Source organism: Pongo abelii, chromosome 2 (genome assembly GCF_028885655.2).
Source record: "Pongo abelii isolate AG06213 chromosome 2, NHGRI_mPonAbe1-v2.0_pri, whole genome shotgun sequence".
In the NCBI taxonomy this organism is placed as follows: Eukaryota; Metazoa; Chordata; class Mammalia; order Primates; family Hominidae; genus Pongo; species Pongo abelii.
Window position 1 is genome coordinate 206,386,732 of NC_085928.1, and position 25,854 is coordinate 206,412,585.

General features: G+C 48.7%; 1 protein-coding gene, 1 non-coding gene and 1 pseudogene across 2 annotated transcripts; 2 read left to right on the top strand and 1 right to left on the bottom strand.

Moving 5' to 3' along the window:
* Positions 1-4,526: 4,526 nt before the first annotated feature.
* LOC112131274 (U2 spliceosomal RNA) lies at positions 4,527-4,712 on the bottom strand. Its single transcript, XR_002913378.3, has one exon. It is a non-coding gene; the product is annotated as a U2 spliceosomal RNA (small nuclear RNA).
* A 10,410-nt stretch (positions 4,713-15,122) lies between these two features.
* On the top strand, positions 15,123-17,011 carry LOC100433611 (serine/threonine-protein phosphatase 4 regulatory subunit 2-like; annotated as a pseudogene).
* A 1,752-nt stretch (positions 17,012-18,763) lies between these two features.
* On the top strand, positions 18,764-25,734 carry LOC134761100 (uncharacterized). Its single transcript, XM_063722435.1, has 3 exons — positions 18,764-19,552; positions 19,664-19,704; positions 19,794-25,734. Exons 1-3 carry the CDS (start codon positions 18,798-18,800, stop codon positions 20,075-20,077), a joined length of 1,080 nt encoding a protein of 359 aa, XP_063578505.1. The 5' UTR covers positions 18,764-18,797; the 3' UTR covers positions 20,078-25,734.
* The last annotated feature ends 120 nt before the right edge of the window (positions 25,735-25,854 follow it).

Genomic DNA, 25,854 nt, shown 5'->3' on the forward strand with positions numbered 1-25,854 from the left:
TGGAGTCTCGCTCTGTCACCCAGGCTGGAGTGCAGTGGTGCGATCTTGGCTCGCTGCAGCCTCCCCCAAGTTCAAGCAATTCCCCTGCCTCAGCCTCCTGAGTAGCTGAGACTACAGGTACACCACCACACCTGGCTAATTTTTGTATTTTTTTTTTTAGTAGAGATGGGGTTTCACCATGTTGGCCAGGTTGGTCTTGAACTCCCAGCCTCAAGTGATCCACTCGCCTCAGCCTCCCAAAGTGCTGGGATTACAGGTGTAAGCCACCATGCCTGGCCTATAGGAGCTGTTTCTAGGAAGCTTAAATTGTTTATTTTATAAAAGAAGAAACTGGCTGGGTGTAGTGGTTCATGCCTGCAATCCTAACACTTCGGGAAGCCAAGGCGGAGGATTGCTTGAGTTCAGAAGTTTGAGGCTAGTTAGCCTGGGAGACATAGTGAGACCACATCTCTATAAAAAAGAAAATTAGCCAGGTGTGGAGGTGCATTCCTGTAGTCCTAGCTCTCGGGAGGCTGAGGTAGGAGGATTGCTTGATCCCGGGAGGTGGAGGCTGCAGTGAGTTGTGATCGTGCCACTGCACTCATCCTGGGTGACAGAGTGAGACCCTGTCTCAAAAAAAGACAGAAGAAACCATGAGAACCTAAGTAAGTTGCCCAAGGACACACCAGGAGTTGATGGCAAAGTCTTTTTTTTTTTTAAGACAGAGTCTCACTCTGTCACTCAGGCTGGAGTGCAGTGGCGCCATCTCAGCTCACTGCAACCTCTGCCTCCCGGGTTCAAACGATTCTCCTGACTCAGTCTCACGAGTAGCTGGGACTATAGGCATGTGCCACCACACCCGGTTAATTTTTTTTTTTTTTTTTTTTTTATAGTAGAGACAGGGTTTCACCATGTTGGCCAGGCTGGTCTTGAACTCCTGGCCTCAAGTGATCTGCCTGCCTCAGCCTCCCAAAGTGCTGGAATTACAGGCATGAGCCACCGCGCCTATCTGCAAAGTCATTATTTTTTGAACCAACCTCCTTATAACTTCAAATACTTTACTCTTAACCACTGTATTAAAGCAGTGGTATTTAAATATCCAATATTCCGTCTGCTCCTCCACGTTTTCCAGCTCCCCTGCAGTTAGACAGGGCCACAGGCCTAGTTCTGGCCAATGAATCATGAGACATGACATATGTCACTTATTTGGCTGAGGCAATAAAGAGCTCTGGGTGATTCTCCAATCTCTTTTTCTCATGTGATGACGGAGAGTGCTGCATATTCTAGATGTTGCTGTCACAAAACGTGGGAAGTTCAGTCGTCAATGACCCCGCTTGACAACGTAGACAAGAACTCCTGCCAGCTCCAGGAGGAGGAGGTAGCATGAATGAAAAACAAGCTTCCGTTCTGTTTGGCCACACAGTTCATTGATGAGCCTGGGGAAGAAATGGAAATGTATTCATACATTGCTGATGGGAGTATAAGTTGGTCCAACATCTTTGGGGGTCAACCTAAAAGTTACCTAACAAAATTATAATGCATAAGCCATTTGATCTAAGAAATTCTATTTCTAGGTATTTGTCCTATGGAAAAACCCTTTACTTGTGCACAAAGATAGATAAATAAATAGATAGAAACATACACATACATATACACACAAATCACAGGTACTCTGTTAAATGTAACATGCAGTAGCAAAATAGTTCAACCTACTTAGATGTTCTTTAAAAGGGGAATGATTTTTAAAAAGATATGGCATATCTATGTAATGTCTAATATCCAGTATTTTTAAAGAATAGATTTATTCGTCTAGATATGAATCAGTCAAGATCTGTAATTAAGTGAACAAAGCAAGATGCTATGGTGTATATGTACACTTTTAATTTTACTATTTTATTGAGGTATAATTGATGTGCAGTGCACTACACAATTTAAAATAGATAACTTGATGGATTCGAGAGAAGCGCACACTGTGACACCAGATAACTTGATGGATTCGAGAGGGGCGCACGCTGTGACACCATCCCATCCCCACTATCACGTGTCCATCACCTGCAAAAGTTTCTTTGTCCATCTTGGGCGTCTCTCCCTTCCACCACTGCTCACATCCTCCAGTGCCGCTACCTGTCACCAGGCAACCGGCAATTTTCTGTCACTATCAATTAACTTGCATTTTCAAGAATTTTATATAAATGGAACGAATAGTTCATTTTCATAGCTAAGTAGTAGTCTATTGTATAGCTATAATACATTCTGATAGCTATCTGGGTTGTTTCCACTTTTTAAAATATATATATTTAGAGGGTACAAGTGTAGGCTTCTTACGTGCACACATTGCATAGTGGTGACGTCTGGGCTGTAGTGCTCCCATCACCTGAATAATGAACATTCTACCCAAGAGGTGGTTTTCCAGCCCTCACCGGCCTCCCACCCTCTCATCTTTTGGAGTCTCCAGAGTCTGTTATTCCATCTGTATGACCATATGTGCCCACTGTTTAGCTCCCACTTACAAGTGAGAACATGCAGTATTGGACTCCCTCCCTCCCACCCTCCCATCCTTCCTCCCTTCCTCCCTCCCTTCTTCTCTTCCTCCTCCTCCTCTTCTTCTTTTTCTATCTTCTTTCTTCTTCCTCTTGTCTCCTCTCTTTCTTCTTTTCTTTGCCTGAGTCTCACTCTGTCACCCAGGCTGGAGTGCTATGGTGCAATCTCAGCTCACTGCAACCTCCGCCTCCTGGGTTCAAGCGATCCTCTCGCCTCAGCCTCCTGAGTAGCTGAGATTACAGGTGCACACCACCGCTCCTGGATCATTTTTTTATTTTTTGTAGGGACGGGTTTTTGCTATGTTGGCCAGGCTGGTCTTGAACTCCTAACCTTAAGTGATCTGCCCGCCTCATGACTTTCTGTTTCTAAATTAGCTCATTGTTCCCACTTTTGAGCTATCGCAAATAAAGCTTCCATGATCCCCTGAGCACAGCGTTTGTGTGGATGCAAGCTTTCGTTTCTCATGGACAGCCCGAGACATAGAATGGCTGGTCACATATTGGGTATTTATTTAACTTTTAAGGAAACTACCAAATTGTATTCTAAAGTAGTAGCAACAGTTTATATTCCCATCAGCAGCATGTAAAATTCCAGTGGCTCAACATCCTAATGCTTAGTATAGTCTGTCTCTTAAATTCTGGCCCTTTCAATGAGCACAGAGCTGCATCTCGCTGACCACTAACGACGCTGAACATCTTCCATGCACTTAGTGCTCATTTGTGCATCTTTTATTAAGTCTTTATTCAAATATTTTGCCCTTTTTCAAAAATTTCGCTTGTCTTATTATCGAGTTATAAGAGATCTTTATCTATTCTGGATATACATTATTAGATATATGATTTGCAAATATTTTCTTCCCATCTGTGGTTTGCCTTTTCATTTTTTAAATAGTATCTTTTGAAAAGCAAGTTTTTCATTTTGATGAAGGTCTAACCTTTTCTTTTCTTTTTTTTTTTTTTTGAGATGGAGTCTCGCTCTGCTGCCCAGGCTGGAGTGCAGTGGTGCAATCTCGGCTCACTGCAACCTCCGCCTCCCGGGTTCCCGCCATCCTCCTGCCTCAGCCTCCCCAGTAGCTGGGACTAAAGGCGCCCGCCACCACGCCCGGCTAATTTTTTGTATTTTTAGTAGAGACGGGGTTTCACGGTGTTGGCCAGGATGGTCTCGATCTCCTGACCTCGTGATCCACCTACCTCGGCCTCCCAAAGTGCTGGGATGACAGGCGTGAGCCACCGCGTCCGGCCGAAGTCTAACCTTTTCTTTCTTTTGTATTCTACCTAAGAAAGTTTTGCCTACCCTAAAGATTTTCTCCTATGTGTTTTTAATGGAAATTTCATAATTTTAGATTTTACATGTAGGTCTAGGCCTTTTTGAGTTAGTTTTTGTGGATGGTGTGGGGTAAGGGTCAATGTTTACTTTTTTGCCCCTATAGATATCCAGTTGATCCAGCACCATTTGTTACAAAAACTTGTCTTTCCCCATTGAATTGCCATGGCACGTTTGTCAAAAATCAATTGGCCATATACAAATGGGTTTATACCTGGACTCTGTTATGTCAATCTATATATCTATTTTTTTTTTTATTTTTATTTTTGAGGTGGAGTCTTGCTCTTTCGCCCAGGCTGGAGTGCAGTGGCGTGATCTCGGTTCACTGCAACCTCCACCTCCTCAGGTCAAGTGATTCTCCTGTCTCAGCCTCCCGAGTAGCTGGGACTACAGGTGCAAGCCACCACGCCCAGCTAATTTTTGTATTTTGTTTTGTATTTTTGTTTTACCGTGTTGCCCAGGCTGGTCTCGAACTCCTGACCTCAGGTGATCTACCCGCCTTGGCCTCCGGAAGTGCTGGGATTATAGGCATGAGCCACCGCACCCAGCCTATATATCTATTTTTTTGCCTGTACCAAACTGTCTTGGTTCCTGTGAGTTTATAAGCTTTGAAATCAGGTAGGGTAATACCTCTAGCTTTGTTCTTCTTCTCTTTCTTCTCCTTCTTCTACTCCTACTTCTCCATCTCCTTCTCCAGGCACCAGATACTGCAACACCAGATTAATGAGTGGAATGGACAGAACAAGCTCCTATTCTATTTGCTTGCTCTAGACACCCATTTATATATTGTCTTCAGATAGAGGACATATCAAATACTAAACTAATAATATGGACTACACTTAATCTTTGCCAAAAGGCTGAGAAAGAATTGTTCTTCTCTAAAAAAACTGCTTCTGGCCAGGCGCGGTGGCTCACGCCTGTAATCTCAGCACTTTGGGAGGTTCAGGCGGGCAGATCACTTGAGGTCAGGCGTTCAAGGCCAGCCTGGCCAACGTGGCAAAACCCCATCTCTACTAAACATACAAAAATTATCTGAGTATGGTGTCAGACACCTGTAATTCCAGCTACTCGGGAGGCTGAGGCAGGAGAATCATTTGAACCTGGGAGGTGGAGGTTCCCGTGAGACTGTGTCACTGCACTCCAGCCTGGGCAACAGAGAAAGACTCCATCTCAAAAATAAATAAACAAACAAACAATACAAAATAAAATTAAAAATTGCAACCGAGCGCAGTGGCTCATGCCTGTAATCTCAGCACTTTGGGAGGCTGAGGTGGGTGGATCACCTGATGTCAGGAGTTGAAGACCAGCCTGGCCAACATGGCAAAACCCTGTTTCTACTAAAAATACAAAAATTAGGTGTGGTGGCAGGCACCTTTTATCCCAGCTACTGGGGAGGCTGAGGTGGGAGAATCCCTTGAACCCAGGAGGCGGAGGTTGCAGTGAGCTGGGATCACGCCACTGCACTTCAGCCTGGGTGACAAAGCAAGACTCCATCTCAAAAAATAAAAGCTTCTCTAGGCCCTCCATATTTCCATATAACTTTTAGTATCACATTGTCAATTTATGTAAAAAAAGCCTTGAATTTTGTTTGGGGTTGTGTTAACTCTATAGATCAATTTGGGAAATTTTGACATCTTAGCAATTGCTATTGATTGAACGTCTTTGCCCGCCTCCCAAATTTCCATGTTGAAACCTGATACCCAATGTGGTGGTATTTGGACGAGGGGACTTTGGGAGATGATAAGGTCATGAGGATAGAGCCCACATAAATGGGATTCGTGTCCTTACAACAGAGACCCAAGAGAGCTCCCTCACTCCCTCTGCCATGTGAAGACACAATAAGAAGACAGCTGTCTATCAACCGGGAAGCCAGTCCTCACGAGATACCAAATCTTCTGCTGCCTCAATCTTACACTTACCAGCCTCCAGAACATGAGAAATAAATGTTTGCTGTGTAAGCTACCTAATCTATATTGCTGTAGCAGCCCAAACAGATTAAGACAATCATACTGAATCTTCCAATTCATAAATGACATATATTTTTGCCAATTCAGAAATGTGGTATATTAATTGAAATCTTTAATTTCTCTCAGTAACATTTTGTAGCTTTCAGCATTAAAAATTTGAACATCTTTTGTTAAATTTTTTCCTGAGAATTCCATGTTCTTTAGCACTATTGTAAATTAATTTTTAATAATTATTTGATACCATTACATTATACAAATGATTTTATTTATTTATTTTTTTTGTAGAGACAGGGTTTCGCCACATTGTTCAGGCTGGTCTTGAACTTGTGAGCTCAGGCATTCTTCCCGCCTCTGTCTCCCAAAGTTCTGGGATTACAGGCATGAGCCACGGCTCCCAACCAAGAATACAAATCATTTTAATATAGCAATCTTGCATCCCGTGACGTTGACAAATTCATTTATTCGTTCTAGAAGTTTTTGTAAATTTCTTGGGATATTATACAGAAGCAATCATAAACTTTGCAAGTAAAGATAATTGTACTTATTTCTTTTTAAAAAAATTTTACTTTAAGTTCTGGGACACACGTGCAGAGCATGCAGGTTTGTTACATAGGTATACACGTGCCATGGTGGTTTGCTGCACCCATCAACCCATCATCGAGGTCTTAAGCCCTGCATGCATGAGGTATTTGTCCTAATGCTCTCCCTCCCCTTGCCCCCACCCCCCGACAGGCCCCGGTGTGTGATGTTCCTTCCCTGTGTCCATGTGTTCTCACTGTTCAACTCCCACTTAGGAGTGAGAACATGCAGTGTTTGGTTTTCTGTTCCTGTGTTAGTTTGCTGAGAACGATGGGTTCCAGCTTCACCCATGTCCCTGCAAAGGACATGAACTCATTGTTTTTCATGGCTGCATTTATTTTATTTATTTATTTATTTATTGAGACAGAGTCTCCCTTTGTCACCCAGGCTGGAGTGCAGTGGCACAATCTTGGCTCACTGCAACCTCTGCCTCCTGGGTTCAAGTGATTCTCCTGCCTCAGCCTCCCGAGTAGCTGGGATTACAGGTGCCCACCACCAAGCCTGGCTAATTTTTGTAATTTTAGTAGAGACGGGGTTTCACCGTGTTGGCCAGGCTAGTCTCAAACTCCTGACCTCAATGATCCCCCCGCCATGGCCTCCCAAAGTGCTGAGATTACAGGCGTGAGCCACTGCACCTGGCCCAATTATAACTATTTGTGATCATTATACCTTTTCTTTCTTTTTCTAATCTTATCGCTTGGCTAGGGCTTTCCCAACAATGTTGAAAAGGTGGTGAGAGGAAAGTGGAACATGATGCTCAAGTAGGGCCCTCCAGCAATCACCCCTCACCCCCCCACCCCCCCGCCAACCCCCACCTCCCGCTGCCCAGGACCACTAAACCGAAAACTCTCAAGATGAGAAAGCACCTGCATAAGAACCGAAAATCAGATGAACAATTGCAGTATCTGGTTTTCATATCATCTCAAGAAAAGAGGCACTGAAGAGGACAGGAAAGACGATCTTGAAATGCTAACATCACCCATCTCCTATCCCACGGCAGTAGTCCCACGGCACGGAGAGAATCCGTGTGCTCGGGGAGGTAGAGGACAATGATAATAGGACTTTGCACAGCACGGAGAGAATCCGTGTGCTCGGGGAGGTAGAGGACAATGATAATAGGACTTTGCACGGCACGGAGAGAATCCGTGTGCTCGGGGAGGTAGAGGACAATGATAATAGGACTTTGCACGGCACGGAGAGAATCCGTGTGCTCGGGGAGGTAGAGGACAGCGATGATAGGACTTTGCACGGCACGGAGAGAATCCGTGTGCTCGGGGAGGTAGAGGACAGCGATGATAGGACTTTGCACGGCACGGAGAGAATCCGTGTGCTCGGGGAGGTAGAGGACAATGATAATAGGACTTTGCACGGCACGGAGAGAATCCGTGTGCTCGGGGAGGTAGAGGACAGCGATGATAGGACTTTGCACGGCACGGAGAGAATCCGTGTGCTCGGGGAGGTAGAGGACAGCGATGATAGGACTTTGCACGGCACGGAGAGAATCCGTGTGCTCGGGGAGGTAGAGGACAGCGATGATAGGACTTTGCACGGCACGGAGAGAATCCGTGTGCTCGGGGAGGTAGAGGACAGCGATGATAGGACTTTGCACGGCACGGAGAGAATCCGTGTGCTCGGGGAGGTAGAGGACAGCGATGATAGGACTTTGCACGGCACGGAGAGAATCCGTGTGCTCGGGGAGGTAGAGGACAATGATAATAGGACTTTGCACGGCACGGAGAGAGAATCCGTGTGCTCGGGGAGGTAGAGGACAGCGATGATAGGACTTTGCACGGCACGGAGAGAATCCGTGTGCTCGGGGAGGTAGAGGACAATGATAATAGGACTTTGCACGGCACGGAGAGAGAATCCGTGCGCTGCGGGAGGCAGAGGACAGCGATGATAGGACTTTGCACGGCACGGAGAGAATCCGTGTGCTCGGGGAGGTAGAGGACAGCGATGATAGGACTTTGCACGGCACGGAGAGAATCCGTGTGCTCGGGGAGGTAGAGGACAGCGATGATAGGACTTTGCACGGCACGGAGAGAATCCGTGTGCTCGGGGAGGTAGAGGACAATGATAATAGGACTTTGCACGGCACGGAGAGAATCCGTGTGCTCGGGGAGGTAGAGGACAGCGATGATAGGACTTTGCACGGCACGGAGAGAATCCGTGTGCTCGGGGAGGTAGAGGACAGCGATGATAGGACTTTGCACGGCACGGAGAGAATCCGTGTGCTCGGGGAGGTAGAGGACAATGATAATAGGACTTTGCACGGCACGGAGAGAGAATCCGTGCGCTGCGGAAGGCAGAGGACAGCGATGATAGGACTTTGCACGGCACGGAGAGAATCCGTGTGCTCGGGGAGGTAGAGGACAGTGATGATAGGACTTTGCACGGCACGGAGAGAATCCGTGTGCTCGGGGAGGTAGAGGACAGCGATGATAGGACTTTGCACGGCACGGAGAGAATCCGTGTGCTCGGGGAGGTAGAGGACAGCGATGATAGGACTTTGCACGGCACGGAGAGAATCCGTGTGCTCGGGGAGGTAGAGGACAATGATAATAGGACTTTGCACAGCACGGAGAGAGAATCCGTGCGCTGCGGGAGGCAGAGGACAATGATAATAGGACTTTGCACGGCATGGAGAGAGAATCCGTGCGCTGCGGGAGGCAGAGGACAGCGATGATAGGACTTTGCACGGCACGGAGAGAATCCGTGTGCTCGGGGAGGTAGAGGACAGCGATGATAGGACTTTGCACGGCACGGAGAGAATCCGTGTGCTCGGGGAGGTAGAGGACAGCGATGATAGGACTTTGCACGGCACGGAGAGAATCCGTGTGCTCGGGGAGGTAGAGGACAATGATAATAGGACTTTGCACGGCACGGAGAGAATCCGTGCGCTGCGGGAGGCAGAGGACAGCGATGATAGGACTTCGCACGGCACGGAGAGAGAATCCGTGCGCTGCGGGAGGCAGAGGACAGCGATGATAGGCCTTTGCATTGGCACTCAGTGCTGCCCAGTCACAGTGGAAAACAACACAGGGCAGCACTCACAGACACAGCATTTACACCAGCCCTAGCAAAGGCAAATCCTCAATCTCAGTGGTGTGAACCTGAATTCTAGCAAGCCACACACTGCCAGCTAAAGGGCTCTGCGGTCCTAAATAAACTTGAAAGGCAGCCTAGGCCACAGGGACTGCAATTCCTGGAAACACCCTGGAGCCGGTGGACTTGGGGTGCACATGACCTAGTGAGACACCAGCGGGGGGAGCCAGTGGACTTGTGGTGCACATGACCTAGTGAGACACCAGCGGGGGGAGCCAGTGGACTTGGGGTGCACATGACCTAGTGAGACACCAGCGGGGGGAGCCAGTGGACTTGGGGTGCACATGACCTAGTGAGACACCAGCGGGGGGAGCCAGTGGACTTGGGGTGCACATGACCTAGTGAGACACCAGCGGGGGGAGCCAGTGGACTTGGGGTGCACATGACCTAGTGAGACACCAGCGGGGGGAGCCAGTGGACTTGGGGTGCACATGACCTAGTGAGACACCAGCGGGGGGAGCCAGTGGACTTGGGGTGCACATGACCTAGTGAGACACCAGCGGGGGCAGCCCAGGGAGTGCTTGTGTCAACCCTCACCCACCCCCAGGCTGTGCAGCTCACAGCACTGGGAGAGACTCCCTCCTTCTCCCGGATGAGAGGAGGGAGGGGGACACAGAGGACTTTGTCACTTGAGTACCAGCTCAGCCACAGTAAAATAACTCACCCAGCAGAGTCCTGAAGCTCCCCTGTTCTAGGCCCCAGCTACTGGACAACATTTCTAGACACATACTGGGCCAGAAGGAAACCTGCCGCCTGGAAGGAAAGGGTCCATCCCGGCAGCCTTCTTCACCTCCTGACTAAATAGCCCTTGGGCCTTAAATAAGTATCAGCAGTAGCCAGGCAGGCAGCACTCGCCACAAGCCTTGGGGGAGACTCAGAGCCTTACTGGCTTTAAGTGTGACCCAGCACATCTCCAGCTGTGGTGGCCACAGAGAGAGGCTCCTTCTCCTTGAAAAAAAGGGAGAGAAGAGTAAAGAGGACTTTGTCTTGCACTGGGGGTACCAGCTCAGCCATAGTAAATAAAGCAGCAAGCAGACTCCTGAAGTCCCAGATTCCCGGCCTTAGTTCCTGGATGGCATTTCGGCACCTGCTGTGGGCTGGAAGGGAATCTGCCACCCTGAAAAGAAAGACACAAGCCTGGCTGCATTTGCCACCTGCTGACTGAAGAGCCCCTGGGGCTTGAAGAAACATCAGTGGTCGCCAAGCCATTCTCGCCACGGGCCTGGGGTGGTAGCAGCCACAGGGAGAGACTCCTGCTTGGGGAGAGGAGAGGGAAGAGTGAAAATGACGCTGTCTTTAACTCGGGTGTCAGCACACCTACAGTAAAATCAAGCATCAAGCAGATTCCAAAAATCCCCAATTCTAGGCCCTAGGTCCCAAAAAGCATTTTGATATTCACCCTGATTTCTAGACCCACTCTGGGCCAGAAGGGAACCTGCCACCCTGAAAGGAACAAGACAAGCCTGGCTGCATTCACCTCCTGCTCACCAAAGAGTACTTGGGCTTTAAATAAACATCAGTGGAAGTGAAGCCATAGTTACCGCAGGCTATGGGAGAGACCCAGTGCTGGGCTGGCTTCAGGTCTGACCCAGCATGGTCCTGAGGAGAGAGGTCATTTCTTTTACTGTCTCCTGTCTCTGAAGAGAAGGAGGAAGTAAAAGCTTAAAAACAACAGGAATGAAGTCAGTGGCAAGACCAGCTGGCACACTGATGACCAGGCCTGAGGTTAAAGATTAACCCCCAACTCTAACCACATGTGCTCTCTATAGGTCTCAACCTATCACAACCCTTTCAGATGGATGCCTTAGAGTTGTAAGCCCTTAAAAGGGCCAGGAACACTTTCTTCGAGGAGCTTCATTCTTGAGAAGCAAGTCTGCCGATGCTCCCAGCAGAATAAAGCCTTTTCCTTCTTTAAACCGGTGTCTGGGGGGTTTTGTCTGCAGCTCATCCTGCTACAGTCCCAGTGCTGGTGGCCACAGGAGTGCTTGTGTCACCCCTCCCCTAACTCCAGACAGCTCGGCATGAAGAGAAAGACTCCATTTGTTTGGGGGAAAGTGAAGGAAAAGAAGAAGAGGCTCTGCCTGGTAATCCAGGGAATTCTCCCAGATCTTACTTAAGACCACCAAGGTGGTCCCTCTAAGAGTCTGCAAGAGTCATAATATTACTGGGCTTGAGGTGCCTCTAATGCAGATGTGACTGCAGTGACCAAAGACTTAGATCACAACCCTCAGTTCCCTTTGAATACCAGGAAAGCCTTCTCAAGAAGGACGGGAGGCCGGGTGCGGTGGCTCATGCCTGTAATCCCAGCATTTTGGGAGGCTGAGGTGGGTGGATCACCTGAAGTCGGGAGTTCGAGACCAGCCTGACCAACATGGAGAAACCCCATCTCTACTAAAAATACAAAATTAGCCGGGTGTGGTGGTACATGCCTGTAATCCCAGCTACTCAGGAGGCTGAGGCAGGAGAACCACTTGAACCTGGGAGGTGAAGGCTGCAGTGAGCTGAGATTGCACCACTGCACTCCAGCCTGGGCAACAAGAGTGGAACTCCATCAAAAAAGAATAAGAAGAAGAAGGAGGAGGAGGAGGAGGAGGAGAAATAAGAAGAAAGAGGAAGAAAGAAGAAGAAGAAGGAAAGAAGAAGAAGAAGAAAGGAAGAAGCAGCAGCAGCTCAGACGTGGTGGCTCATGCCTATAATTCCAGCACTTTGGGAAGCCAAGCAGGGAGGATCACTGGAATCCATGAGATCAAGACCAGCCTGAGCAACATACTGAGGCCCTGTGTCTACAAAAAATACAAAAATCAGCTGGACATGGTGGCATGTGCCTGTAGTCCCAGCTACTTGGGAGGCTGAGGTGAGAGGATCGCTTGAGCCCAGGAGGCTGAGGTTGCAGTGAGCCATGATCATGCCATTGCACTCCAGCCTGAGTGGCAGAGTGGGACTCTGTCTCAGAAAAAACAAACAAACAAAGAAAGATGGGTACACACAAGCACAGACTGTGGAGATTACAATAAATAACTAATTCTTTAATGCCCAGGCATTGACCAACATCCACAAGCATCAAGAGCACTCAGGAAAACACGACCTCACAAGATGAACTAAAGAAGGCAGGAGTGACCAATCTCAGAGTGATGGACATGTGAACTTTCAGAGAAAACACTCAAAATGGCTGTTTAGAGGAAGCTCAGTGAAACTCAAGACAACACAGAGAAGGAATTCAGAATCCTATCAAATATATTTCACGAAGAGATTGAAATAATTTTAAAAAATCAAGCAGAAATTCTTGACCTGAAAAATGTAATTGACATCTGAAGAATGCATGAGATCTCTTACCAGCACAACTGATCAAATAGAAGAAAGAATTAGTGAGGTTGAAGACAGGCTATTTGAAAACACACAGTCAGAGAAGACAAAAGAAAAAAGAATAAAAAACTATAAAGTGAGAAATAAAATAAAAACAATGAAGCACACCTACAAGATCTAGAAAATAGCCTCAAAAGAACAAATCTAAGCATTAGAGGAGGTAGAGAGAGAGAGATCAGCATAGAAAATCTGTTCAAAGAGATAGTAACAGCTTCTCAAACCTACAGAACTATACCAATATTCAAATGCAAGAAGATTATAGAACACCAAGTAGATTTAACCCAAAGGAGATGACCTCAAAGGCATTTAATAATCAAACTCCCAAAAGTCAAGGATGAAGAAAAAATTCTGAAGGCAGAAGGAGAAAAGAAACAAATAACATATAAGGAGCTCCTGTATATCTTGGAGCAGACATTTCAGTGGAAACCTTATAAACCAGTAGAGAGGGGCATGGCATATTTAAAGAACTGAAGGAAAAAAAATTTTCATCCTAGAATAGTATATCCAGTGAAAATATTCTGAGGACAGGAGTTTCAGACCAGCCTGGCCAACATGGAGAAAACCCATCACTAGTAAAAATACAAAAATTGCTTGGGTGTTGTGGCGTGCATCTGTAATCCCAGCTACTCAGGAGGCTGAGGCAGGAGAATCACTTGACCCAAAAGGTGGAGGTTGCAGTGAGCAGAGATTGCGCCACTGCACTCCAGCCTGGGTGACAAAGTGAGACTCTGTCTCAAAAACATAATAATAGGAATAATAAAGGAAAAGTGCAAAAATTCAAACAACTTAACAGAAACTGGGCAAAAGAGGTGAACCGGCCCTCCACAGAAGAGGAAATGTGGAGGAATGGCTAATGAAAACATGAAGAGGGGCTCAGCCTAACAGGGGGAGATATCACGTGACACCCACCAGACGGGCAAAAATCCCACAATCCAAGCCATGCCAGTGTTGGGGAGAATGGAGAGAAGAAGGAACACCAGGCACTGCTAAGAATGGTTGTGAAATATATTTTTGTTATGTTTGCATATGAAAGGGTGAGTGTTGTGGGTTATGAGGAAAATTACATTTCTTACCTGGGATGAAACGTTAAAACTTGAAAGCTAATGACCAGAAGAAACTTGCACTTGTGTACAAAAGAAATGCTCAAGAACGTTCCCAACAAAACACAGTCCTAAGGGCTCCCACCTGGCCAAACACTCATCCACAGGGAGATGAAGACATTCCCCGTGTTCCCCTCAGATGACGGGAGATCACGCAGCAATGGAAATGAACCATGTCAGTGTGGGTGGGTCTCAGGGAGGGAATGGAGGACAAAAATAGATATAGAGCAGATGCTCAGAGCCTTGCAGTGTAGGAGCAGCCACGCAGGAGAATTTCCTCACATCAAAGTTCAAAACTACAGCCGAGGCAACAGAGCAAGACCCTGCCTCAAAAACAAAACAAAGTTCCAAAATGAAATGGCATATTTTTTAGGGATGTAAACATACGGTGAAAGAAACGTACTATGAAGGAAAGTGTGGGAATAATACAGACCAAAGCAGGAAGTGATTCCCTCCGTAGGAGAAGGGAAGGGACTGGGACTCAGGCAGGGCCTCCAGGGAGCATCCAAAGTTATGTCTCTTCAGATTCTACTCCCTACACCTGGTGGAGGTCCTCTGTGTCCAATGTGTCAATATTCTTAATACCTTACCCATACTGTACAAATGCTTTATTTCTATTCAATATTTGGAAGACAATTATAAACAAGATGCATTAAATAGCAAGGTGGCAGATGAACATCAGGAAGGAACATCCATGAGCTTCCATCCACGGAACCTCACCATGGATACGCTTGTGATCAAGGGCCTGGTCTCCCCTCAAGACACGGTCACAGATCAGAGGCCACACCATCATAGCAGTGGAGCAGGACCAGCTGGGACAGGGTCCTTCTGTGACACCTGCTGCATCACCAGGCTGTGGGAAAGGACTCAATTGCCAGAACTCACAGAATAGCAGTATCAGCACCAAAACCTCACAGGAAAAATGGTAAGTTCTAAGTTTCTCCATTAATAGTAACTCTCAGATTAATCTCTGTCATCCGTCACTTCTCCAAGAAATAACTTTTTAGGGTGACGTGCCAGGCGCCATGTTGGAGGGTTGGTGGTAGTGGCTTGGGGAGGTGCTCGCTCTGTCGGTCTCCCTCTCTCACATGTTTCCCTGGCTCCCTTCGTTCCCCCCCACCCCACTTGGCCTGCGAGCTGGAGTGTGTGCGAGGGAGTGGGAGGACGTGGGGGCGTGGGGGGAGGAGTTCCGGTCCCCAAGAGACCCGCGGAGGGAGGTGGAGGCTGTGAGGGACTCCGGGAAGCCATAGACGTTGACAGGCTCCAGGAGGCGCTGGAAGATTTTGAGAAGAGGGGGAAAAAGAAAGTCTGTCCTGTCCTGGATAAGTTTCTTTGTCATGTAGCCAAGACTGGAGAAACAGATTCAGTGGTCCCAATTTAAAGGCTATTTTATTTTCAAACTGGAGAAAGTGATGGATGATTTCAGAACTTCAGTTCCTGAGCCAAGAGGTCCTCCCAACCCTAATGTCGAATATATTCCCTTTGATGAAACAAAGGAAAGAATACTGAAAATTGTCACTGGATTTAACGGTATCCCTTTTACTATTCAGCAACTATGTGAATTGTTAACAGATCCAAGGAGAAACTATACAGGAACAGACAAATTTCTCAGAGGAGTAGAAAAGAACGTGATGGTTGTTAGCTGTGTTTATCCTCCTGCAGAAAAAAAACAATTCCAATAGTATAAATCGAATGAATGGTGTTATGTTTCCTGGAAATGCACCAAGCTATACTGAGAGGTCTAATATAAATGGGCCTGGGACACCCAGGCCACTTAATCGACCAAAGCTTTCTTTGTCAGCCCCTGTGACAACAAATGGGTCGCCTGAGAGCACAGACAGCAAAAAGGCACATTTGCAGCAAAATGAAGAGAAAAATCACAGTGACTCTTCAACATCTGAATCAGAAGTCTCCTCAGTGAGCCCTTTGAAAAATAAACATCCAGATGAAGATGCTGTGGAAGCTGAGGGGCATGAGGTAAAAAGACTCAGGTTTGACAAAAAAGGCAAAGTCAGAGAAACAGCCAGTCAAAGGACTTGCAGCGAAGTTTCCTCAGTTATGGTAGAAGAAACAGAAGCATCATCTTCATCTCAGGATAAAGATAAACAAAGCTGTTGTACCCAGCAGCAGGTACAGAAGAGGATGAAGAAGAGGATGAAGAGGAAGAAGAAGGTATTGAGAGACCATCCGTAAAAGGGAGGAGTAAGGAGATCCTCAAATTCTTGCATTCATTGTTTTCATGAAAGAATTGTACATCATGGAACTCCTTTTAATGCCGACGCTGGGCTTCTCTCCCACCTGTATGTAGCTGCCACTGAATTTCAGGGGATGTGATTTGAACCATAGAACATCCGAATCATGAAACTTAACTGTGGAGGAATTTTGAAAATAAAATTTAAGTACAACATTTGCTTATTTTTAGAGTCTTTTATGACATCAAGAGAAATGATCCCAGAAAGAAAAAATCAAGAAAAAGAATCTGATGATGCCTCAACTGTGAATGAAGAGACTTCTGAGGAAAATAATCAGATGGAGGAATGTGATGTGTCTCAAGCTCGGAAATATTTACTACATTCTGAAGGTAATGAAAACGAAGGCCCTGAAAGTAGTGGTTCTTCTGACTGCCGTGAAACAGAAGAATTAGCAGGATCCAGTTCCAGTGAAACTGGAGAGATTCTTTCAGAATCATCCATGGAAAATGATGACGAACCCGCGGAAGTCACCGATGAACCAATGGAACAAGATTATTTAGAAACATTTAGATGCAGTATTTTACATACAGTTCTGGTTTTAACACTGTATAAAACTTTTATGTAAAAAAGTAGACCTTCACTTTTACAAGAAAAGCAGGTTGTAAAATAAAGTACTTTATGGATACTTCCTGAAAGAGTTGTACATGTAAGAACTGTGAATACCAGCTCCTCTGGGTCCTGCTTACCTTACCGCTGATTTTTCTTTCTTTCTTTCTTTCTTTGGTCTGGGCAAATCAGTGGTTTGTGTATAGATTTTTTTTTTTTAATTTAGGATTGAAGTTTTTAAACTAGAAAGTAATTATAATTTTGAACAGTTTTTTGAGATTATCACATTTACTTTATACATATGCAAGAAGCTTTTTGTCGTGTGTCTTTCTGATAGCTCAGGCAGTTTTCATATTTTGGTCATAGTTTCAACATTTTAACATGTGAATAATGGGGTTTCATGCTGGTTTCCAGATTTTATTGTTAGGCTACATACGATGGAACTTTAAGTTATATATATATACATTATTCTAAGGGGGGAAATGTTATATTTTTCTGTTTCAATAAGAGATGAATACAGTGGATACTTTTCCTATTGGTAATGATTAGTTCACCTCTTTCAGAAGACATTTTCTTTCTCTTCTAAGTAACTGAAATAAAATCTGGCCTTTGTGAAACCCTGGAAATACCACGACTCTCAACTAGAAACACCAATACCAGCTCCTCCGCGAGTTTCCAGCTCCACAACCTAACACATCAGAGGCAGCATTGGCTCCTCACGTAGATTCCAGCTCCGGGACCCTCATATTTGAACCGCAGGACCATCTCATCCCTGGATCTCCAGCTGCACCACACTCAAATTAGAACAACATCAGCTCCTCCCCAGGTCTCCACCTGCACAGCCCTCGAACGGGAACGTCAGCTACTCCCCGGGTCTCCAGCTGCACGGCCCTAAAACTAGAACATCAGCTCCCGCCTGGGTCGCCAGCTGCACCACGCTCAACTGGAACATCAGATCCCCACGGGTCTCCAGATGCAGGGCCCTCAAACTGGAACATCAGCTCCCCACCAGATCTCCAGCTGCACGGCCCTCAAACTGGAACATCAGCTCCCCACCAGATCTCCAGCTGCACGGCCCTCAAACTGGAACATCAGCTCCCCGCTGGGTCTCCAGCTGCATGGCCTGCAAACTGGAACATGAGCTCCCCGCCGGGTCTCCAGCTGCATGGCCCTCAAAACTGGAACATCAGCTCCCCACCAAATCTCCAGCTGCACGGCCCTCAAACTGGAATATCAGCTCCACCCCGGGGCTCCAGGTGCACAGCCCTCAAACTGCAACTTCAGCTCCCAGCCAGGTATCCAGCTGCATGGCCCTCAAACTGCAACATCAGTTCCACCCCGGGTCTCCAGCTTCACAGCCCTCAAACTGGAACATCAGCTCCCCGCCCAGGTCTCCAGCTCCATGGCCCTCAACCTGCGACATCAGCTCCCAACCAGGTCTCCAGATGCATGGCCCTCAAACTGAAACATCGGCTCCCCACCGGGTCTCCAGCTGGATGGCCTTAAACTGCAACATCAGCTCCCAGGCCCTCAAACAGGAACATCAGCTCCCCACAGGGTCTCCAGCTGCACGGCCCTCAAATTGCAACATCAGCTCCCCACCAGGTCTCCAGCTGCATGGCCCTCAAACTGGAACATCAGCTGCCTGCCGGGTATTGAGCTGCACGGCCCTCAAATTCAGACATGACCTCCTTCCCCAGGTCTCCAGCTGCATGGCCCTCAAACCAGAACATCAGCTCCCCGCCAGGTCTCCAGCTGCATGGCCCTCAAACTGGAACATCAGCTCCCCGCCAGATCTCCAGCTGCACGGCTCTCAAACAGTAACATCAGCTCCCCACAGGGTCTCCAGCTGCATGGCCCTCAAACTGGAACATCAGCTCCCCACCGGGTATCCAACTGCATGGCCCTCAAACTGGAACATCAGCTCCCCACCGGGTATCCGGCTGCACGGCACTCGAATTCGGACATGACCTGCTTCCCCGGGTCTCCAGCTACATGGCCCTCAAACTGGAACATCGGCTCCCCGCCGGGTATCCAGCTGCATGGCCCTCAAACTGGAACATCAGCTCCCCACCAGATCTCTAGCTGCACGGCTCTCAAACAGGAACATCAGCTCCCCACAGGGTATCCAGCTGCACGGCCCTCAAACTGCAACATCAGTTCCCCCCTGGGTCTCCAGCTGCACCGCCTCAACCTGGAACATCAGCTCCCCCCCAGGTCTCCAGCTCCACGGCCCTCAACCTGCAACACCATCTCCCCACCGGGTCCCCAGATGCACGGCCCTCAAACTGGAACATCAACTCCCCACCGGGTATCCAGCTGCACAGTCCTCAAACTGGAACATCGGCTCCCTGCCAGGTCTCCAGGTGCACACCCCTCAAACTGGAACATCAGCTCCCCGCCAGGTCATCAGCTGCACGGCCCTCAAACTGGAACATCAGCTCCCCACCGGGTCTCCAGCTGCATGGCCCTCAAATTGCAACATCGGCTCCCAACAGAGTCTCCAGCTGCACGGCCATCAAACTGGAACATCAGCTCCCCCGCGGGTCTCCAGCTGCACAGACCTCAAACTTGAACATCAGCTCCCTGCCAGATCATCAACTGCACGGCCCTCAAACTGGAACATTAGCTCCACCCCTGGGTCTCCAGCAGCATGGCCCTACAACTGGAAAATCAGCTTCCCCCCGGGTCTCCAGCTGCACAGCCCTCAAATGGGAACATCAGCTCCCTGCCGGGTCTCCAGCTGCACGGCCCTCAAACTGGAACATCAGCTCCCCGCTGGGTTCAAACTGTTCCAGTTTGAGGGCCATGCAGCTGGAGACCCGGTGGGGACCTGATGTTCCAGTCTGAGGGCCGTGCAGCCGGATACCCGGTGGGGAGCTGAAGTTCCAGTTTGAGGGCTGTGCAGCTGGATACCCGGTGGGGAGCTGAAGTTCCAGTTTGAGGGCCGTGAAGCTGGAGACCCGGTGGGGAGCTGATGTTCCAGTTTCAGGGCCGTGCAGCTGGAGACTCGGGGGTAGCCGATGGTGCAGTTTGAGGGCCATGCAGCTGGAGACCCGGGTGGGAACAGATGTTCCAGTTTGGGAGCCATGCAGCTGGAGGCACTGCGGGGAGCAGATGTTCCAGTTTCATGTCCCTCCCTGGGTCTCCAGGTGCACGGCCATCAAACTGGAAAATCAGCTCCCCAGCACACAAACCGGAACATCAGCTCCCCGCCAGATCTCCAGCTGCACAGCCCTCAACATCAGCTCCTCCTCGAGTCCTGAACTGCACGACCCTCAAACTAAAACATCAGATCCTCCCCGAGTCTTCAGCTGCATGATCCTCAATCTAGAACATCAGCTCCTCACGGTGTCTGCAGCTGCAAGAACCTAAAACTAGAACATCACCTCCTCTCTGGGTCTGAAGCTGGAAGATCCACTAACTAGAACATCAGCTCCTGTCCCGGTCCCCAGCTCCATGTCCTTAAATCAAGATTATCATCTCCCCCTGAGTCTCCATCTGAAAGACCCTCAACGCCAACAACATCAGCTCCTCCCCAAGTCCTCAACTGCATGAACCTCTAACTACAACACCAGCTCCTCCCCGAGTCTTCAGCTGCACGACCCTCAATCTAGAACATCAGCTCCTCTCCGGGTATGCAGCTGCAAGAACCTAACAGTAGGACACCAGCTCCTCCCCGAGTCTTCAGCTGCATAACCCTCAATCTACAATATCAGCTCCTCTCCAGGTCTGCAGCTGGAAGATCCACTACCTAGAACATCAGCTCCTGTCCGGCTCTCCAGCTCCATGACCCTCAATCAAGAATATCAGCTCCTCCCTGAGTCTCTAGGTGAAAGACTCTCAACGCGAACAACATCAACTCCTCCCCGAGTCCTCAACTGCACGACCCTCAAACTACAACATCAGTAACTCCTCGAGTCTTAAGCTGCATGACCCTCAATCTAGAAGATCACCTCCTCTTCGGGTCTGCAGCTGCAAGAACCAAACAGTAGAACATCAGCTCCACTGTGGGTCTGCAGCTGGAAGATCCACTGACTAGAACATCAGCTCCTGTCCGGCTCTCCAGCTCCATGACCCTCAATCAAGATTATCAGCTCCTCCCTGAGTCTCCAGCTGAAAGACCCTCAATGCCAACAACATCAGCTCCTCCCTGAGTCCTCAACTGCATGACCCTCAAAATACAACATCAGCTCCTCCCCGAGTCTTCAGCTGCATGACCCTCAATCTAGAACATCAGCTCCTCTGCGGGTGGGCAGCTGAAAGAACCTAACAGTAGAACATCAGATCCTCCTTAGGTCTGCAGCTGGAAGATCCACTGACTAGAACATCAGCTCCTGTCCGGGTCTCCAGCTCCATGAACTTCAATCAAGATTATCAGCTCCTCTCTGAGTCTCCAGCTGAAAGACCCTCAATGCCAACAACATCAGCTCCTCCCCAAGTCCTCAACTGTACGACACTCAAACTACAACATCAGCTCCTCCTTGTCTTCAGCTGCACGACCATCAATCAAGAACATCAGCACCTCTCTGGGTCTGCAGCTGCAAGAACCTAAAACTAGACCATCAGCTCCTCTCTGGGTCTGCAGCTGGAAGATCCACTAACTAGAACATCAGCTCCTGTCCCGGTCTGCAGCTCCATGTCGGTCAATCAAGATTATCATCTCCCCCTGAGTCTCCATCTGAAAGACTCTCAACGTCAACAACATCAGCTCCTCCCCGAGTCCTCAACTGCACGAACCTCTAACTACAACACCAGCTCCTCCCCAAGTCTTCAGCTGCACGACCCTCAATCTAGAACATCAGCTCCTCTCCGGGTATGCAGCTGCAAGAACCTAACAGTAGGACACCAGCTCCTCCCCGAGTCTTCAGCTGCATAACCCTCAATCTACAATATCAGCTCCTCTCCAGGTCTGCAGCTGGAAGATCCACTACCTAGAACATCAGCTCCTGTCCGGCTCTCCAGCTCCATGACCCTCAATCAAGAATATCAGCTCCTCCCTGAGTCTCTAGGTGAAAGACTCTCAACGCGAACAACATCAACTCCTCCCCGAGTCCTCAACTGCACGACCCTCAAACTACAACATCAGTAACTCCTCGAGTCTTAAGCTGCATGACCCTCAATCTAGAAGATCACCTCCTCTTTGGGTCTGCAGCTGCAAGAACCAAACAGTAGAACATCAGCTCCACCGTGGGTCTGCAGCTGGAAGATCCACTGACTAGAATATCAGCTCCTGTCCGGCTCTCCAGCTCCATGACCCTCAATCAAGATTATCAGCTCCTCCCTGAGTCTCCAGCTGAAAGACCCTCAATGCCAACATCAGCTCCTCCCTGAGTCCTCAACTGCACGACCCTCAAAATACAACATCAGCTCCTCCCCAAGTCTTCAGCTGCATGACCCTCAACCTAGAACATCAGCTCCTCTGCGGGTGGGCAGCTGAAAGAACCTAACAGTAGAACATCAGATCCTCCTTAGGTCCGCAGCTGGAAGATCCACTGACTAGAACATCAGCTCCTGTCCGGGTCTCCAGCTCCATGAACTTCAATCAAGATTATCATCTCCCCCTGAGTCTCCAGCTGAAAGACCCTCAATGTCAACAACATCAGCTCCTCCCCGAGTCCTCAACTGCACGAACCTCTAACTACAACACCAGCTCCTCCCCGAGACTTCAGCTGCACGACCCTCAATCTACAATATCAGCTCCTCTCCAGGTCTGCAGCTGGAAGATCCACTACCTAGAACATCAGCTCCTGTCCGGCTCTCCAGCTCCATGACCCTCAATCAAGAATATCAGCTCCTCCCTGAGTCTCCAGCTGAAAGACCCTCAACGCGAACAACATCAGCTCCTCCCCGAGTCCTCAACTGCAGGACCCTCAAACTACAACATCAGCTCCTCCCTGAGTCTCCAGCTGAAAGACCCTCAACGCGAACAACATCAGCTCCTCCCCGAGTCCTCAACTGCATGACCCTCAAACTACAACATCAGCTCCTCCCTGAGTCTTCAGCTGCATGACCCTCAATCTAGAACATCAGCTCCTCTCCGGGTATGCAGCTGCAAGAACCTAACAGTAGAACATCAGATCCTCCCTGGGTCTGCAATTGGAACATCCACTGACTAGAACATCAGCTCCTGTCCGGGTTTCCAGCTCCATGACCCTCAATCAAGATTATCAGCTCCTCCCTGAGTCTCCTGCTGACAGACCCTCTAAGGGAACAAAATCAGCTCCTCCCCGAGTCCTCAAATGCACGAATCACTAACTACAAACATCAGGTCCTCTCCGAATCCACAACTGCACGAACCTCTAACTACAAGATCAGCTCCTCCCCGAATCTTCAGCTGCATGACCCTCAATCTAGAACATTAGCTCCTCTCCGGGTCTTCAGTTGAAAGAACCTAACAGTAGAACATCAGCTCCTCCTTGGGTCTGCAGCTGGAAGATCCACTGACTAGAACATCAGCTCCTGTCTGGGTCACCAGCTCCATGACCCTCAATCAAGATTATCAGCTCCTCCCTGAGTCTCCAGCTGAAAGACCCTCTACGCGAACAACATCAGCTCCTCCACGAGTCCTCAACAGCACAAAACTCTAACTAGAACATCAGCCCCTCCCCGAGCCTTCAGCTGCATGACCCTCAATCTAGAACATCAGCTCCTCTCCGAGTCTGCAGCTGCAAGAACCTAACAGTAGAACCTCAGCTCCTCCCGGGGTCTGCAGCTGGAAGATCCACTGACTAGAATATCAGCTCCTGTCTGGCTCTCCAGCTCCATGACACTCAATCAAGATCATCAGCTCCTCCCTGAGTCTCCAGCTGAAAGACCATCAACTCGAGCAACATCAACTCCTCCCCGAGTCCTCAACTGCAGGAACCTCTAACTACAACATCAGCTCCTCCATGAGTCTTCAGCTGCATGAATCTCAATCTAGAACATCAGCTCCTCTCCGGGTCTGCAGCTGCAAGAACCTAACAGTAGAACATCAGCTCCTCCCTGGGTCTGCAGCTGGAAGATCCACTGACTAGAAGATCAGCTCCTGTCCGGGTCTCCAGCTCCAGACCCTCAATCAACTTTATCAGCTCCTCCCTGAGTCTCCAACTGAAAGACCCTCAACAGGAACAACATCAGCTCCTCCCAAAGTCCTTAACTGCATGAACATCTAAATACAACATCAGTTCCTCCCCGAATCTTCAGCTGCATGACCCTCAATCTACAACATCACCTCCTCTCCGGGTCTGCAGCTGCAAGAACCTAACAGTAGAACATCAGCTCCTCTCTGGGTCTACAGCTGGAAGATCCACTGACTAGAACATCAGCTCCTGTCCTGGTCTCCAGCTCCATGACCCTCAATCAAGATTATCAGCTCCTCCTTGAGTCTCCAGCTGAAAGACCCTCAACGCGAACTACATGAGCTCCTCCCGAGTCCTCAACTGCTGGACTCTCAAAGTACAACATCAGCTCCTCCCCGAGTCTTCAGCTGCATGACCCTCCATGTAGATCCTCAGCTCCTCTCCGGGTCTGCAGCTGCAAAAACCTAACAGCAGAACATCAGCTCCTCCCTGGCTCTGCAGCTGGAAGATCCAGTAACTAGAACATCAGCTCCTGTACACTTCTACAGCTCCATCACTCTCAATCAAGATTATCAGCTCCTCCCTGAGCCTAAGAGCTGAAAGACCCTCAACGCGAACATTAGCTCCTCCCCGAGTCCTCAACTGCATGACCCTCAAACTACAACATCAGCTCCTCTCTGAGTCTTCAGCTACATGACTCTCAATCTAGAACATCCGCTCCTCTCCGGGTCTGCAGCTGCAAGAACCTAACAGTAGAACATCAGCTCCTCCCTGGGTCTGCAGCTGGAAGATCCACTAACTAGAACATCATCTCCTGTCCAGGTCTCCAGCTCCATGACCCTCAATCAATATTATCAGCTCCTCCCTGAGTCTCCACCTGAAAGACCCTCAACGCGAACATCAGCTCCTTCCCAAGTCTTCAGCTGCACGACCCTGAATCTAGAACATCAGCTCCCTTCCAGGTCTGCAGCAGCACGACCCGCGAATTAGAACATCAGCTCCTCTCCAGCTCTGCAGCTGCAAGACCCTCAAACTAGAACATCAGCTCCTCTCTGGGTCTGCAGCTGCAAGACTCTAAAACTAGAACATCACCTTCTCTCCAGGTCTTCAGTTCTGTGACCCTAAATGTAGAACATCAGCTCCTCCCTGAGTGTCCAACTGAAAGACCCTCAAGGCGAACAACATCAGCTCCTCCTCAAGTCTTCAACTGCAAGACCCTCAATCTAGAACATCAGCTCCTCTCCAGGTCTGCAGCTGCACGACCCTCAAACAAGAACATCAGCTCCTCTCCAGGTATGCAGCTGCAAAACCTTCAATCTAGTACATCAGTTCCTCTCCAGGTCTGCAGCTGCTCGACCCTCAAACTAGAACGTCAGCTCCTCTCCAGGTCTGCAGTTGCAAGACCCTCAAACTAGAACATAAGCTCCTCTCCGGCTCTCCAGCTGCACGACCCTCAATCTAGAACATCAGCTCCTCCTCAAGTCTTCAGGTGCAAGACCCTCAATCTAAAACATCAGCTCCTCTCCGGGTCTGCAGCTGCAGGGCCCTCAAGGTAGAACATCAGCTCCTCCCCGAGCTAGAACACCTCTCCCACCTGGATCTCCAGCTCCACGACTCTCACAGAACAGCCACACTGGCTCCTTCATTGTCTTCAGCTCCACAACCTAAGACATCAGTGGGAGCACCGGCTCCTTCCTGGACGTCCACCTCAACGACTCTCATAGACTTAAAAGGCAGCACCTGCTCCTCCCCAAGGCTCCATCTCCACCACCCTCAGATTTGAACAGCGGTAGCACCAGCTACTCTCCAGGTCTTCAGCCCCACGACCCTCCCTGAACAATCCCTTCTCATGAAATTCAGCAGTCAAGAAATCTGCAGCAGAAGTAAATGAATAAATGTTTTGTTTTCAAATCCATATCTCTTTTATGTTCAGGAGTTAACTTTTCTACTTTCCATTAGCCTTGCAATCTACTTATGTCCAATGTGAAACAGAACACACCATTTGAAATCACGTTTAAAAACAGTAATATTTTTA

What these genes read in the sequence shown, in the direction of transcription:
- LOC134761100 (XM_063722435.1), top strand. Translation starts at nt 18,798, where the DNA reads ATGGCCCTCAAACTGGAACATCAGCTCCCCACCAGATCTCTAGCTGCA. An exon ending in GCTGGGTTCAAACTGTTCCA is followed by an intron (nt 19,553 to 19,663) that starts GTTTGAGGGCCA and finishes AGGGCTGTGCAG; the next exon opens with CTGGATACCCGGTGGGGAGC. An exon ending in GAAGTTCCAGTTTGAGGGCC is followed by an intron (nt 19,705 to 19,793) that starts GTGAAGCTGGAG and finishes GTGCAGTTTGAG; the next exon opens with GGCCATGCAGCTGGAGACCC.